Source organism: Plodia interpunctella, chromosome 10 (assembly GCF_027563975.2).
Source record: "Plodia interpunctella isolate USDA-ARS_2022_Savannah chromosome 10, ilPloInte3.2, whole genome shotgun sequence".
NCBI lineage: Eukaryota > Metazoa > Arthropoda > Insecta > Lepidoptera > Pyralidae > Plodia > Plodia interpunctella.
In genome coordinates this window covers 503,959-519,165 of record NC_071303.1, presented here as the reverse complement: position 1 = coordinate 519,165, position 15,207 = coordinate 503,959, and the positions used below count along the sequence as shown (strand labels likewise).

Sequence of the window (15,207 nt, the reverse complement as noted above, 5' to 3'; positions counted from 1 at the left end):
CACCTGTAAATCAGTACTCAATAGAGTTTATTAGATTAACAATTCCCAAAAACTATATTGTACATAATACAACTATTCACAATACATTATGTACAAATACTATAAACTCACATAAAACTGCAACATTGCTGCATTGTACTGTAAATTGACTACTCTAAGCATCATCGGCTTATATATGCAAACTAAACAGTAGGTCTCACTAATCAAACTTAAATTCATCACAAATAAAATGTTTCTTTGAAAGAAAATAGTTGTTCATGCGTAAGTTACGTAATAAAATATCGTAATCGTATCGTAAGGTACTTCAAAATATTACTAGGGTATCTGATCTCTAGAACAAAAATCTTTTCTCTAAATAAAATTTAACGCAGAATTCAAGTAAATCTGAATATAATGTGGTTTTCATGAGGTAGTTTGTACTTTCAGTAAATAATTACTTATCCGTCGGCAGAAATGGCTGAAACCACATTGCAGTAAATAGTATAATTAATGATTTTCAAAGTGATTGAGGACGAGTCAAGCGAAAATTACACATTAGTTAACATAGTTTTGTGCCATATTCAATAAGTGTTCAATCACAGGAGCCGTCCAGCCACCCATCTCTCCACCGTTCTCTGACCTTGCTGCAGTCAAATATTGGTTTGTTGAGTTTCTTATTGACAGTGTTGTGCCTCTCGCACAGCCATTTTGCTAATTCTTCTCTGGATTTCGTCATTGGTGGGTTTTTCATTATACTGTAAAGAAAGTTCAGATTTTATTAGAAAATTTGATGAGGTCTTTTCAGGAAGTTGGTGAAGAATAATGCTGAAAGTGAAAATTTTCAGATATATTTCTGACTAATTTTAATATTCAATATTTTATGTAATATTTACAAAGAAGCTTTCAACTCTACAACTAAAGTAACAGTGACAATGTCACTGGATATTTTTTAAAACCTATAGTGATAAAACCTGCGATAGTGATAAAACTCACTCTTCCTGAAAGTCTAAAGCGCAAGGTTCACACGGGTAGAACTGTGCAAAAATGTAAAAAAATCTCGACATATTCTCGGACTGTATCTTTGTAGGGTAGTCTGGGAAATATGATGCCATTGAGTGAAGGAACCCCCATGTTGATTTTCCTAGTTCATCCTTGTCTAGTGGGCAGTCACCTCTCTTTGTTAGCTCCGGGGGGCTTGCCGATACTTCAGATGAACCCTGCAAAAATATTTCTTTGGTAAAATGGAACATGTTTTTGTATAAGTATAAAACACTGATAGATACAATACAAAATTTTGCATATAATCTCATAGACTTGTTCTCATTAATGCATTTAGTGTCTGCAAACATGTTAAAATTTGAATTTCAGCATTAGCAATTTGGAAGGGGATGTACAAGCAAAACTAAAATATTTTTCATTGAGGCATTGTGGAAGGATGGGAAAAAATGTGTTTATCTTCAAAATATATTTGAGGCTTGTATATAAACCAGGAAAGTAATGATATTAGTTAATAATCCCTATAATTAATAAGTTTAGAAGGTGTGATAACTTATCATGAACGGTGATAAGATGATACTAATAGAGTTAATTTATAACCTCACCTGTTTGTGTGGAGACTCAAAAGTTTTCGTAGAACTCGAACCGCTGCCGTTCTGTTTTCGTTGTTTGGCCCATGTCTTGAAGTCCGAGCAGGCTCTGCAAGGTTTCTCTTCATCGTCAATTCCATGGCCAGGCATTATAATCACCTGTTAGTCGCTTCCATGAAGATCTGATGCAACACAAACGCAACTCACTCACATCGATGAGGTTTAATAACCGCAGTAAAACTTTTTATTAGACGCAATATAGACAAAATTCTAAAGGAATACAATGTGGTGAATTTGCGTAATTAGAACAATTTTCCCGAATTTTCGCCGGTGATTACTAAGTTTTCTTGCAATCAAGATCTGTCGAAGTGACATTTCCAAAACAGAAACAGATGGCACGTGACAGTGACGTTTTATTCGGTGTTGCCATGTGAAAAACTTTTTCAGTTTGCTTGCTTTTGGCAGAATAAATGCGAATAATAAATGGACCCATAAACAACGCATGTTATTATATACTCTTTGGCATTTCTTACTATTGTCATTATTTATACAGAAGACAGGATTTTATGAAATTGTGCAGTATTTAATAAATTATGTATTAATTTCATTTGACCAACAGATACCTCATAAGAAAACGAAATAAATTCTAAACTTAAACTGCATATATATTTTTTATTTAATTAACCATCACACAACAATCAATCACGTTTAATATCCCGTTTAGACAGATTCGTGGGTTCGATTCTCGCTCAAGTCTTGAATTTTTTTCATCTGATGATTTTTTTTTTATTTTCTATTTTATAGCGATATAACATTAGGTAAACACGATTTTTTTCTATACATCTATGTCGTGCATAAAATTCAATAATCATAAAAATATTAAAATAATCATCAAAACTCATCAAACAAATTAATGTTGTTGTTTATAATGTTAGCTTATATATATATACAGTTTCAATTAAGGCGATTTCTTGACTAGGCGCGCAGAGGGAATTGGACAGTATCTCAATTCGAAGGACTTTCGACGGCGGCCACTATTTCTGTGAACAAATGTGGTTTATTTATTTAACAAAAACACTTTAAATATAAAATTGTACAGTAGTACGTTGTTTACCGATAAAAGAAGGTGACAGATTACAAAGAGTATCTTAAGGCTTGAGACATAGTCGAGGGTTATAAACAGTTCTTTGTGAATCGTATAAGTACTTTATTTTAAGTGATAGATTACGTTACGTGTAAAATTTCACGAGCGTGCTTTGAACCGTTGAGAAATTCCTTTATTGCGAGTAGATCCTGGGTGGGTCATGCATATCATAATGCATTGTCATCCAAACTAGACATATATTAAAATTGCAGCTCAATCTATTGAAAGTTGCACTATTCGACGCGAACAAACATCATACATACATACAGGTTTGACGCAAAATGTGCATTAAAATCTACTAACGTGTATTTTGGCAAAATGTGCAACAAAATTGGTTAAGAATACGTTTTGAAAAGTGCACATTTTCAGAAATGCACGCTTTGCGAAGTGTCAAATTGCGAAGCGCTCATTCTGCGTAAAATGATGATTCTGCTTCAGAGCCATTTAATGAAAAGCTCGGCACTCACTGTCAGCAATGTCCCTGAGCGCCAGCACGGCGGGCGAGCGCGGCAGCTCCGCCAGACAGTCGAGCCCGCGGTCGCAGCAGCGCGCCAGCGCCGGCTCCAGCGGCAGGCTGCCCAGCAGCCGCACGCCCAGCTCCGCGCACATCTGTCCGACGCCGCCGGTCGTCGCCGGGAAGATTTCGCTGCGGGTCTGAAGGATATTGTTTGTTTAGAGTACTGAGGATAACGTGAGTTAATATGTTGGGGAGGACCGAAAATGCACTTGAAATTTCATAATAAAATATATGAACTCATATAAATTTGCTTAAATAGAATAGGTATGTTCAAACTTATATTCATCTTAACCCGCCAATACATCAGTCACAATGTTTAGTGTTTTAGTGTTCTATTTCTCAGTTTCTTTTTTGTAATCGACGTGTAATTTTTTTTCCTAAATAGAATACATTACATTTTTTTTAAATCTTAACCCGTCAAAACATCTGTCATAATTTTTCCCAACGTGTTCTATTTCTCGCTTTCTTTTTTTTATGTGTTACGATTTTAGTTTTTTTTTTATTATTCGTATAAGATTAGAGAATCCACTGACGCCGCAGTTGGGGCACACGAACAGCGCCATGTTCTCGACGACGCCGAGCACGCGCACGCCGAGCGCCGCGCACAGCGCCAGCTCCTTGCGCACGTCCAGCAGCGCCAGCTCCGGCGCCGTGCTCACCAGCACCGCGCCCGCCAGCGCCGTCGCCGACAGGTACTGCACTGACGACAGGTGCTCGTCGGACGTGCCTGCAATAACAACAAAATTGCGGACTTCCAGCTCTCGTGTTGTCAATGTAAAATATGTCTACAGACGACGATTTAAAGCACATATTTCGATGAACGTCATCTTGCCGGATGAGAGTGGTGCGATACAACTGTGCTGTGTGTATGACCTTTAGGAGGATGTTGAATTGATGAAAAGTCTATTAAAAAAAACTACATATATATACTGCGGTTACCAAATCCCTCTCCGAAACGAATGGTCTTTTCTCATCTACTTGTCTATATTCCTGGTCAGTTTACATGTAAAAACGGTCGACTTTCCCGGTCGATTTACTTGTACAAACGGACTTTTCCCAATAAGCCTACTCGTCCAAATTATTTCTTTCGACTTTCCCGATTATTCAATAAAGGTCACATAAAATTGTCATATCATCACTACTAATTGCAATGCAAGCTATTGTAAAATGAGTATAATGCTACAATTTCATATGTGAAAATAAAATTTATTTCAATGTTCAATAAAATCATTGATATGCACAATAACAAAAAATAAATAAAATGGATAATGTATATCTGGCGACTAAATTATTATTCAACGGAATAAAAACATATTACTTGATATTATAAAATTATTAGTTGATATTACCTGGCGGCGTATCGATGAGCAAGTAGTCCAATTCTCCCCAGTCTACCTCGCTCAGAAACTGTTTGATCATACCTGTTGAAAGTAAGAAAAAAATTTGTTGATACGAGCTTTTGACAGAGAAAAAAATAATTTTCTGTGTGCAACGGACCTCGCTCCGGTACGAATTTCGGAATAAAAATTATTCGATGTACTAAGTTATACATATACTAAGTATATACCAAATGTAATCTAAATCCGTCAACTATATTTTGTATGATTGATCAAGAAACATCCACACATACATGCAAACGTTGACATTTAAATGGGAGTGTAATTGTGTATGGATTTTTTTGTAATGCGTCACGTAAATGGGCGGGGTTTATTCAGTTTTTTAGCCACACAACTTCTGACACAGAAATGGCAATTTACTCTTATTTCTTTAACAGTTTATGTATTTCGCTTTTGCTTCGTGGATGAAATACTCACCGTTCTTCTTCGGCCCTCTCCATATGACGGCGTCATCAGGACTGCTCAACAGGAAACCAATGGACATCAGCGACAGGTTGTCCTTTACATACTGAAATTAATTCATATTTTTATTCACAACTAGCGACCCGCCCCGGTTCACTCACGGGTGCAATGTTATCCTAATTTAAATAATGTAATGATAGTATACACACGAACTGTTGTATTTCGATAATAATAAACTTTTTGGCGTGAAAGAGGGACAAACAAACACACTTTCATATTTATAATATCGGTATGGATATAAGAATCTTGTATATATTGTATTAACCATTATCAGATCTACAACATGGGACATTAACGAGTGTGTTAAGTGGCGTTTACCGCGCTGATAAACGGATTAGATTATACTTAGTTATCTGGTTTGTTAGACAATACTAATATTATTTCGTTCTGTACTATGAAAAACGTGCTTGTTTTTAGTCGGGGAGGCTTTCGGGGCCAAGAGACAGAAGATAAAAAAATGGGTTTTCTTCGTGAAATATTTTTGGGATAAAAATTAAAAACTTTAATTTTTATAAACTCTCCAGTTCTATGTCTATCTCCACACCAAAAATCACCTCAATCCAATGCTCCGTTTTACGTGAAAGGACAAATAATAAGTATCGCATATATAATATGAAATCCATACTAAATAATATAAATGCGAATCTCTGTCTGGCTGTCACGCTTTCACGGCGAAATCGCTGGGCTTTTATAAAATAAAGTTTTATTAAAATAAAGGAATAAATATAGTTAACTGCAGACAACGTTAATATAATTGTCAAGACATGAATCAGCGATCGATGATCCCGCGGGCACTTACCACGGGCGACCACCCCGAGCCGGAGTTGTGTACCTGCTCGCCCCTCACGCCCAGCACGCGCGGCTGACTGGGGCCGCAGATGTCGGCGTCCAGGATACCCACCTCGAATTAAATCATTTCATTACAATTTCATGACTTGATGACAGCTTCCGATGAAGCCATCGGAGTGGCTCGGTTCTGGCAAGAATATATTTAGCACCCAATAAAGCGATGATTTCGTCGATTCCATCGACACGAAAAGAAGAAGAATTACACGTTTCATCAAAAGTTCCGATGTCTGTTTTAACTCTGATTTTATTATGTTTTTAACACCTTTTCTTGTTTAGACAGGGTGCTAGGTCGGTGAAACATCTGAACTACGAATGAACCAACACCAAAAGTAATATTACACAGTGCAATCAAGGGCACTCAAGGTCGTTATAATCCCGCAAACACATATTGTACTCAACCCCTAAATTGTGTTGCGTGATGAAAGTACGATAAGGATGTATATGTATGAGACGCGCCCTTATTATTTTTAAAAGCAATTTGGGCATTTTAGCATGTACCTACTCAATTTTAAAATAGCCATTATAATTTTATTTGTATTTCTAGGTATATTCCTATTTAAGCGTATTTTTGACAAATGGGTTCAATAACATCAAAGTAAAAGACAACAGATGTACCAATGACGATAATACTTAGACGAAACCATTTGCAAAACCTAGTAAACAGAGAGCGATGCACAAAAAAGCAAATATGATGTGAACACAATAAAACCTGACCTATATGCCGACAAGCCCTGGCACCGCCTGGCACCTTCGCCTTTACAGGCCGTTGCAAATCTTTGCCGTACGGCATTCGAGATCGATACACGGGTGTCCTGTGCCCTTTATTTTTTAAGGCCATTGCCTAATTAGTGTTTGTGCTGTGTCTTAACTTTCTTTTTATTATTTAAAAAATGGAATTCGGAAATGAAATCGAGCGGAGATCAAGATACAATAGGGTAATTTAAAGTATGAAAAATATTGCAAACTTCCATTAGGGAGAAACATCTTGAATTTATCTTTGAGCAAGGTTTATTTACACTGATCCTGTAGTTGGATACAGCCAGTGACCCTGGATCCCAGCGCTGGATTCATACTGGAGCTTTAGGTCTTCAGTTTATACATCTATACCAAATTTTTTTAAAGATATTTATCTTTATAAATATCCCAATAAAACCATACTAAGTCAGGATGCTCCACTATTTAAAAAATATTGTAAATATTCGTAGTTGCAACAACTATGAGGTCAAGCCTATAATTAGTGCTCAAGGGTACCAACTTTAGAAACATATCCCTTATTGAGTACTCGTTTGTATCTGTATCTGGATATTTATTGATTTTTATCACTTTCATAAAATACTAGCTGCGCCCCGGGGCATCGCGCCCGTGGGAATTTGGGCATAAAAAGTACCCTAGATGCGTTATTCCAGGTTATATCTACCCATGTACTAAATTCCATAACAATCCATCCAGTAGATTTTGCATGAATATGTAAATTTGTACCTATGAAATGTTATCTAAATTTAATTAATTCAATTAATTTTAATTGCTTTCCAATACTGAGCGTTTTGTCTATAATTTTACTATATTTTTTTTTATACATAACTGAATGTAGATGAATGGAACTTTAATGGGTTCCCAATCATCTCCCAGAGACAATAAAATGAAGCCATAACAGACACGTTCCAATCAGTATGTGATACCCACTTGTGTTATCTTATCAAGAAATGGATTGTAGTCCAACAAGTTGTGAAAAACAAATGAGAGTGTTATCTCCATAAAGTTAGCTTTATGTCAACATCAAAGCATTTATTCAGAAATAAGATGTCCACAGGAACTTTTGCTTAAAACTTTAAATAATCAGGATTTCCGAAAGTCACTGGAGCCACATGCATGTGTGAAATTTCAAGAAGATTACCAAACAAACATAAATATAACTTGTTTGTAATTGTTATAAGCCAATTTTCGCATTTATATACACATTTAAAACATAATTTTATATGCTACTGATTTAAAAATCAATTTGTAGGATGTAGGTATGTTGTAGGTATGTCAGGGTTTTAGTACTTGTTTTCACATTGTTGAAACCTATAACGAAATGAGAACCAATGAACTTATGCATAAAGTACTTGAATGAAAATAATGGATGATATTTCTCCTAAATATTCTTATAAATATACTGTTGCTAATTATTTATTTACTAAATAATGATTGGCCAGTTTTATTATAGTGAAGTTAAGTAAAGTTTTTAATTACATAAATAATAAAAAACTTCACTCTCTTTGTACTACTGGTACTTTCAGGATTTCATTTATGAAATTCATTCTCTTATTTTTGTCTTTGACATCTCACACTTAGTTTCATATAGAAGTTAATCCCAGCCGCACTTCCATCAATATCTGAAGAATACATACAAAAAACATTCCCAATGCTTGGTTCAACTTTTTATTGCCAAGTGGCCAGTCACAACCCACAAAAAGATTTTATTTATCTTCTTTATTAAGGATTTAAAAAAAAGAACTCACATTGATATCATTGTTCTTAGCAGCCAGTGCGTGTCCTAGAAGAGACGTAACAGTACTTTTTCCAACTCCTCCCTTCCCTGATAGAATTAGAATCTTGTGCTTCACTGTGGCTAATCGATTCTTGATTATGTCTATGGCTGGATCAGGGAGTGATGGTGCCCCTAGAGTATTAATAATAAACAGTCAATTATGATGGAAGAATGTTCTGGTTTATGTATTGAATACCTATGAAACCAGTAATGTTATGCATGATAAACTAAATGACTATGTATTTACCTGAAGCACAAATGTTTTGATTTGGACATCCCGCACATGCTGAAGCTTTACCAGCATCGTCGCTCTGCGTTCCAGGACAATCTGAATAACATTTATCAATATAACTTGGTTACTGTTTACTTCATTTCAATACACGTTCGGTTCTGATAAAAAGGGAAAAAAACTTACGCTGCGGAGCGTTGTCTGGTACATTCATGTTCGTAATTCAATATAAATACAACGGTTATTTAATTTTGCAGTCTCTCAAACATATAAATAGGCAGTAATGGTTTTATATTAATAAAAACATTTCTTTTGCACTTGTTTCTTTCTCGGAATTTACATCTAAAATGAAATAAGAATGAGAATGAGATGACCGATCTCGGCGACTGCTGACTGACATTGACATACTTTTTTTTAAACATTTGACGTACCGATGGTCTAAGGTCTAGTCGCGTTCGCTTCCATTAAAAGATAATTTCGTAAACTACCTATTATGTTTGTGTCAAGTTTTACTGTGTCATTTCATGAAGAAATAAGATTATTTTTAATACCTACTTAAAAATATCAGGATTGCAAATAAAATGCATAATATACTTTTACAAAATTGAAAATGCGAGATTTGAACGCAATCATTAAAACAATTTTTTTTGGTTGGCAAATTAGTTATGACAAAAATGACACGAATTTCAAATATTTTAAATTCTTTTAGCCTTTAGTTTAGTAACATAGTTTTATAAAATTTTCTATTACATTACATAATTATTTAGCAGTTTAGTTTTCCAAATTCATCAAGATGGCTAAAGAAGTTACCATGTGCACAGTAATTATCATTATATTATCGTTTAAAGAAAAGCAAGATATTTATCTTCTCTTACTTCGCAAGAACCTAACTCATTTGGCAATCTTTTAATATTATTTCAGCAACTCCAAAAATGGAGCCCCGTCAAGGACTCGGCGGGCTCCGCCACGCAACCTCCTCAGGTGGGCTACTGCTTCCACACGCCAAAGAAGCATCCTTGGAGACCGATCATGGGCTACGAGGAGATTGAAGTGACACCAATGTGAGGATTAATATCACACTACTTTATTGAGTCATCATAATTTACAGAAATTTTTGTCATCATGCTTACTCGTACTTCAAATTAGAATAATTTATTTAAAAATTAGACCTTCACAGGCACTTATTCTCGTCAATTTTTATATTTATAGTTATTTCTCACAAGCTACAAACTACTGGCATTTCGGAACGACCACTGCTGAGAAGAAATGCCGAAAGAAACTCATTTGAACAGTGTTGGTCTATCATGCCAGAAGGGCTTACCATTATTGTTTCTTACAATGTTTTTTTCTAATAATATATAAAAGTACATAATGTACATAGTCAAAAGGTATATCAAAACAGGTATACTTCCATAGACGTATGAACCTTGGTCATAATCACGAGATCATTAAGTTAAGAGTTCTTTCATTCATTATATAAGTCATTCTGTCTTACATTAGCAATCGCTGAATTTAGAAGCCGACAACCCTACTTAGGTTACTTTTACACGTACTAATTACTAGATAGGGTTGTCGGCCTCTGACTTTGGCACTTGGGCCCGAGACTCCAAAAGGTTAAAATTAACTTTGCGTGGCCAAGCCAAGCGAAGTTCGTAATTAACAAAACACCCACCCACCAGGCCGTCCCAACCGATCACGAACACGATGGTGGACCCGTGCTACACGCCGGCGGGCATGGCGGCGGAACCACTGCGCTTCCCCAACTTGGTGACCGGCTTCGATCGGAGTCCAGAGCACGCCGCCCGAGCTGCTTTGTATACGAGGTAAGATTTAAAAGACGTTCTTACCTATATAATCGTCCGCTCTCTCGCCGTTTTCCCGATTCCTTCCTCAATTCCATTGAGCACCGAAGCCCATGATTCGCTTTCCTACTTTTTCAGCGGAGAAGACGTTGAAGAATAGCAAAAGTTTACGCCGAACGATGTTAAATCAAAATACTATTATAAAATTATTGGAAAGGGGTGTGATCTACACAGATTTTCACAGAAATGTTGAGGAGAAGTATCCGTCAAGCATGCATACTCGTTGCATCAGTGATGGTGAAGTAGTGAAAGCTATAAATTTTAAGATAGTTTTTTTATACAATTAATACAATGGAATGACGCAGGTACACCCAGTACGAGTGGAATCAGAACAGCATAAAGAACTACAATGAGTCGGACGCCAAAAGGAACTTCTCCGAGCGCGTCCGGAACGATATCATGAGGATGCTTAGGTGAGTTGAGATATTCGATCAAAGTCCAAAGTAATATTACTGTTTCCAAGCATTTACACTTAATTCCCAAACGTTTTAGGGAGACGGACGAGATCGGCACACAGGGCCAGAGGGACTCTGGCAGACGTATCGGAGAACGAATCACAGATACTACCTTCTGGAGGAATGAGGTAGGAATTCATATAGTATTTCGGTTAACACGAAAGCGCCTCGTGCTACATGAGTTTATATACTACCAGTCTGACACTTGTTTAGTTTTTATGGGCCACCACTAGCTTCTGGTGGAAGGAAACATTATGACAAAGCACACCGGTTGTCTTTCGGTTGTCTGACAGGCATATAATACGGCAGACTAACTGAAAGGCATATAATAAGGCATACCTGAATATAATCTGACTCTGTATCGCACGATAAGAAAGAAGCCAATATGGAGTATATTAGTTATTCTATGGGGAACTCGGAAAGTCCAAGTGAAGACCGGGAATTCCCCCTCAGGTGTCGATCGAGATGGAGCGACTGGTGTCGACGTGCGAGCGCCTGAACGACATGCGGCGGCAGCTGGAGCGCGCGGTGGCCGGCATCGAGGGCCCGCTGCACATCGTGCAGGAGTGCCTCTACCACAGGGAGAAGCGGCAGGGTATGGCTTGACACGGTTACCGAACCGAGCACGAAACATACAAACACGTGTTTTATGTTTCATGGTAGCCCCCTGTTATCAATATACCAGGGGGGCTAAAACACATAGCAATCATTGCGTCTGATTGAAGAGATAGGATATACTATACGATCTATCAAATCTTTCCATCTTTATATTTTTTTAAACATCTGTCTGTTTTGTGTTTCCTTATACTTTGTACTTTGCACACCATTATCTTAATTGTTCTCCTACTTTTATCCTTTTATTAAGACTTATTACAACAATAATAGCTTTCACACTTCAGGCTTGGAGCAAGTCCACGACACGGTTGAGCAAAGTCTGCTCAAAGAAGTCGCCATACTCCGGGAAAGTCAAGAGAAGTTCAAGAATATGCTAGACAAGGTAAAAAGCTCGTAGCTTCTCGCTCACAGACCCACATATTTATTTTTATCTTTCTCTTTCCAGGTCAGACAGCAGTCGAAGAATTGCCGTGCGACGCAGCACGAACTGGAGTCCGATATGAGGAATAAGGAGTATGCTCTTGGTATAGACTCCATGTGTCATCAGCTGAACAACTTCTCTAAGGTACGATTGATATTTTTGGCTGGAGATTGAAGACAATATTGAATTTGCAAATATTGCAACGATAGATTTTCTGGCCGTTTCGAAACAATCAAATGTTGATGATAAGCTTTCAGAGTATATGTTCCTCTCTTACGAATCTGCTTGGTAGAAGGCCCGCAATAAAGGAATGCGTTAAGCGCTTGAAAGTAATCAGGACTTAGAATACTATACTACTAGGAGACTACGCCTTTAAAGAAACATCGAGACAGAAAGGACCACGTACCATCAAACTTAGCATAGAATATCCAAAAATTAGGTCGACTTTACAGACCCGCCGTAATGCCTACCTCTAAATACTAAATTAAAATATTGGAAACAATCAGCATCCCGATGTTAACACCCTATGTCACTAAGGAATAATATCACTTCTTATTGGTGAAAGAAAGGCAGTTCTAAAGATACCCCCTAAACACAAATACTAAGGTATTTGTCTTCATAACATTAGTGTAGACGATGAAGAGAAGGGTAATTCCATAGGGTCTGCAATTCTACGCGGGCATTGAGCGCTACGACCCGTCGGTGTGCGACACGCAGCGCTGGGCCGCCGCCAGCGCCGCCACGCTGCAGCGCTCGCAGTCCGAGCGCGCCAAGGCTATTCAGATGCTCAGTGGTAACCTTGTCTCGCTCTCTCTGTCTCTCTCTGTGCTGGCTGTGACGCCGTGGAGACTAGAAGGTCTACCACGAAACATACAAACATTTATCACACATTAGTATCGTCCATACGCTGTCTATTTTTCCCATATCTTGTGCACATCGTTCAAAAAAAAGAGAACGTGTGGACGCACTGGCGTGCTACATGTTTTAATGTTTCATGATAGCCCCCCAGGATCTGCTTGAAAAGTAAAATTTCAGACGAAGTTTCGCCTGTAATTTAAAGATAGAAGACAAGGATCCTCCTATTTAAAAGATTATCAGAGAACCTTGCTTCAGAAATGTAAAATCTCAGATGCTTTGTATGGATCTTGTTCTAGTGTTTATAGATGACTTTGTTTTTTAGTCGGGTCTGCAATTTTTCGTTGTGAGGCCTTCTTCAACCTTGTACTTCGTGTTGTATATTAGATATAGGAGTTTAAAGCGTAGACTTATTGCTTCATTGTGCGTTTCGTTGCGCTCTGTCAAGCAATATGATATTTCGCCGACGTACGTCAATAGCAAACCTATATAAATCGGTGAAACACTACAAAGCAGTGGGGCCGCCGTGTTTTAAGGAAAACTGCTACTGGATGTATAGAATCACGTGTAATGACACGAAATGTGTCCAACAGACGCGGACAACATGATCAACGTGGCCGCGACCGAGATCTGGGACCAATGGAGCAACAGCAACAGCGCGTTCACGCGCCGCATCGCCGAGACCATCGAGATCAAGAACAAGTTGCAGCTGCATCTGCATAAGGTTTGGCTCTGGTTTATCCGACTCGAAGGACCATCTTCGACATTTACGTCATGGAATGTTGATCCCGAAGGACCGACCATCTCATGAAAATCTATTTATTCACGGGAGAAGAAGATTTTCCTTAATTGCTCTGCTAGGTTTTATTTATTTTTATTTTATGCATAAGGCACGCCTATGGCGACAAACTTAATACAGACGGCTTTTCCTATTTCAACATGTGCCCTGATGTTGCCTGAAAATACTGGTATTTACTCATCTACTCATTTGAAATTGATTAGACCTATGATTATAACCACAAACAAACTGACCTGATCTGTCGTTCCAGGTCCAACAAGAGATCTTCGACATCGAGAAGACGCTGGAGTTGCTGAACAAGGCTATAGAGGACAAGCTGCAGCCTATGAAGGTGGCTCACACGCGGCTGCAGGCCCGGACCAACCGCCCGCATCTGGAGAAGACCAGGGACGAGGCGCAGAACAGGTAAGAACTACAGGCTCTGGACAATCTGTGATCGTATCATTAAGACTTTTTTATTGTTGTAACACTTTTGTTGATGTCGAAAAATCGCAAGAGACTAAAAGCCACATTGATGAACTTGCAATGGTTGAATGTTTAGACGATGTTGAAGTCAAAGTACTTATTCAGAAATTAGATGTTCACAAGCATTTTCACGACAAATTTTAAATTATGTAAGTATCAATACTGCGTAATGCGTAAAAATGTCAGTGTTAAAAACTCAAGTTTAGAAGCTCGACTGTCTCTATCATGACAGAAAGAATGGAGGCAAATGGGAGAAATTAAGGGCCGCTTTTCTAATGTGTTAAATTGTTGATTGGTGTCAGAATTTGTTCAAGTACCCTTAAGGTTGACATGACATCCTACTACGTGACGATACAGAAGACATTCGTATCGTGCCCCACAGACTGGTGAAGGAGGTGTGCGACCTGCACGAGGCGATGGAGACGCTGCGCAGCAAGATCGCGACGGCGGAGGGCACGCACCAGACGCTGCTGGGCGTGCGCGCGGGGCTGGAGGCCGACCTGCGGAACAAGTCCACGACGCTGTTCATCGACCGCGACCAGTGCATGGGCCTGCGCAGGGGCTATCCCGTCACCGCCGCCATCAAGTCCTAGTGCCCGACCAACCAAATTCAATAAAAGTGTTCACTGGCTGCCGTTTCATTTGTCTTTTTAGGGGTCTAATCCAGGGCTTGAAATTACGTAATTACGCAATGTTATTGCTGTCAAATGTGATTAACGTTTAGCAGCTAAGGTAACGATACTTAAAAAAAATACCGCTAAACCAAATATCGTTACCAATAGTAATAACGATAAAAGTGTCGCACGATCGCTACGCTATGTTTTTCTTTTTGAAGATCTCGCTCTCCTCGCTTTATTCTTGAGCTAGAATCGTACACAGGCAGAGTATAGCGAACTATTACAAAGCAAAATCATGTGTCTATACTCAGCAGGAACACCTGGTCTTTTATAAAAGGTTTTTCGTGAAATAGATCTATGGGATCTTTTAGGGCTATTCGGTTAATCGGTGTAAAATGGTAGCTAAGTATTTTATGGGAAATTTA

General features: G+C 38.2%; 3 protein-coding genes across 3 annotated transcripts; 1 reads left to right on the top strand and 2 right to left on the bottom strand.

Annotated features, from left to right (window-relative positions):
* Window positions 1–10: 10 nt before the first annotated feature.
* On the bottom strand, window positions 11–1,957 carry Alr (Augmenter of liver regeneration). The gene is made up of 3 exons (XM_053751104.2): window positions 1,581–1,957; window positions 973–1,196; window positions 11–734 (listed from the first exon to the last, which is right to left on the bottom strand). Exons 1-3 carry the CDS (start codon window positions 1,713–1,715, stop codon window positions 572–574), a joined length of 522 nt encoding a protein of 173 aa, XP_053607079.1. The 5' UTR covers window positions 1,716–1,957; the 3' UTR covers window positions 11–571.
* Window positions 1,958–2,217: 260 nt separating this feature from the next.
* On the bottom strand, window positions 2,218–9,099 carry Nubp1 (NUBP iron-sulfur cluster assembly factor 1). The gene is made up of 9 exons (XM_053751101.2): window positions 8,880–9,099; window positions 8,712–8,792; window positions 8,436–8,596; window positions 5,885–5,986; window positions 5,041–5,131; window positions 4,576–4,647; window positions 3,760–3,953; window positions 3,177–3,363; window positions 2,218–2,605 (listed from the first exon to the last, which is right to left on the bottom strand). The coding sequence occupies exons 1-9, from the start codon at window positions 8,905–8,907 to the stop codon at window positions 2,571–2,573; spliced, it is 951 nt and encodes a 316-aa protein (XP_053607076.1). The 5' UTR covers window positions 8,908–9,099; the 3' UTR covers window positions 2,218–2,570.
* Window positions 9,100–9,354: 255 nt separating this feature from the next.
* LOC128673319 (tektin-3-like) lies at window positions 9,355–14,796 on the top strand. The gene is made up of 12 exons (XM_053751092.1): window positions 9,355–9,513; window positions 9,615–9,754; window positions 10,373–10,516; window positions 10,861–10,968; window positions 11,048–11,138; window positions 11,464–11,605; window positions 11,910–12,007; window positions 12,071–12,190; window positions 12,707–12,839; window positions 13,495–13,625; window positions 13,951–14,105; window positions 14,548–14,796. Exons 1-12 carry the CDS (start codon window positions 9,487–9,489, stop codon window positions 14,756–14,758), a joined length of 1,500 nt encoding a protein of 499 aa, XP_053607067.1. The 5' UTR covers window positions 9,355–9,486; the 3' UTR covers window positions 14,759–14,796.
* The last annotated feature ends 411 nt before the right edge of the window (window positions 14,797–15,207 follow it).

Coding starts and splice junctions, on each gene's coding strand:
- Alr (XM_053751104.2), bottom strand. CDS start 1,715: ATGCCTGGCCATGGAATTGACGATGAAGAGAAACCTTGCAGAGCCTGC. Junction 1,197..1,580: donor TTGAGTCTCCACACAAACAG/GTGAGGTTATAA, acceptor ATATTTTTGCAG/GGTTCATCTGAAGTATCGGC. Junction 735..972: donor GCTTTAGACTTTCAGGAAGA/GTGAGTTTTATC, acceptor CTTTCTTTACAG/TATAATGAAAAACCCACCAA.
- Nubp1 (XM_053751101.2), bottom strand. CDS start 8,907: ATGAATGTACCAGACAACGCTCCGCAGC. Junction 4,648..5,040: donor GAGAGGGCCGAAGAAGAACG/GTGAGTATTTCA, acceptor TACTTTCAACAG/GTATGATCAAACAGTTTCTG. Junction 3,954..4,575: donor GCTCATCGATACGCCGCCAG/GTAATATCAACT, acceptor TTGTTATTGCAG/GCACGTCCGACGAGCACCTG.
- LOC128673319 (XM_053751092.1), top strand. CDS start 9,487: ATGGCTAAAGAAGTTACCATGTGCACA. Junction 9,755..10,372: donor GAGATTGAAGTGACACCAAT/GTGAGGATTAAT, acceptor CCCACCCACCAG/GCCGTCCCAACCGATCACGA. Junction 13,626..13,950: donor TGCAGCTGCATCTGCATAAG/GTTTGGCTCTGG, acceptor CTGTCGTTCCAG/GTCCAACAAGAGATCTTCGA.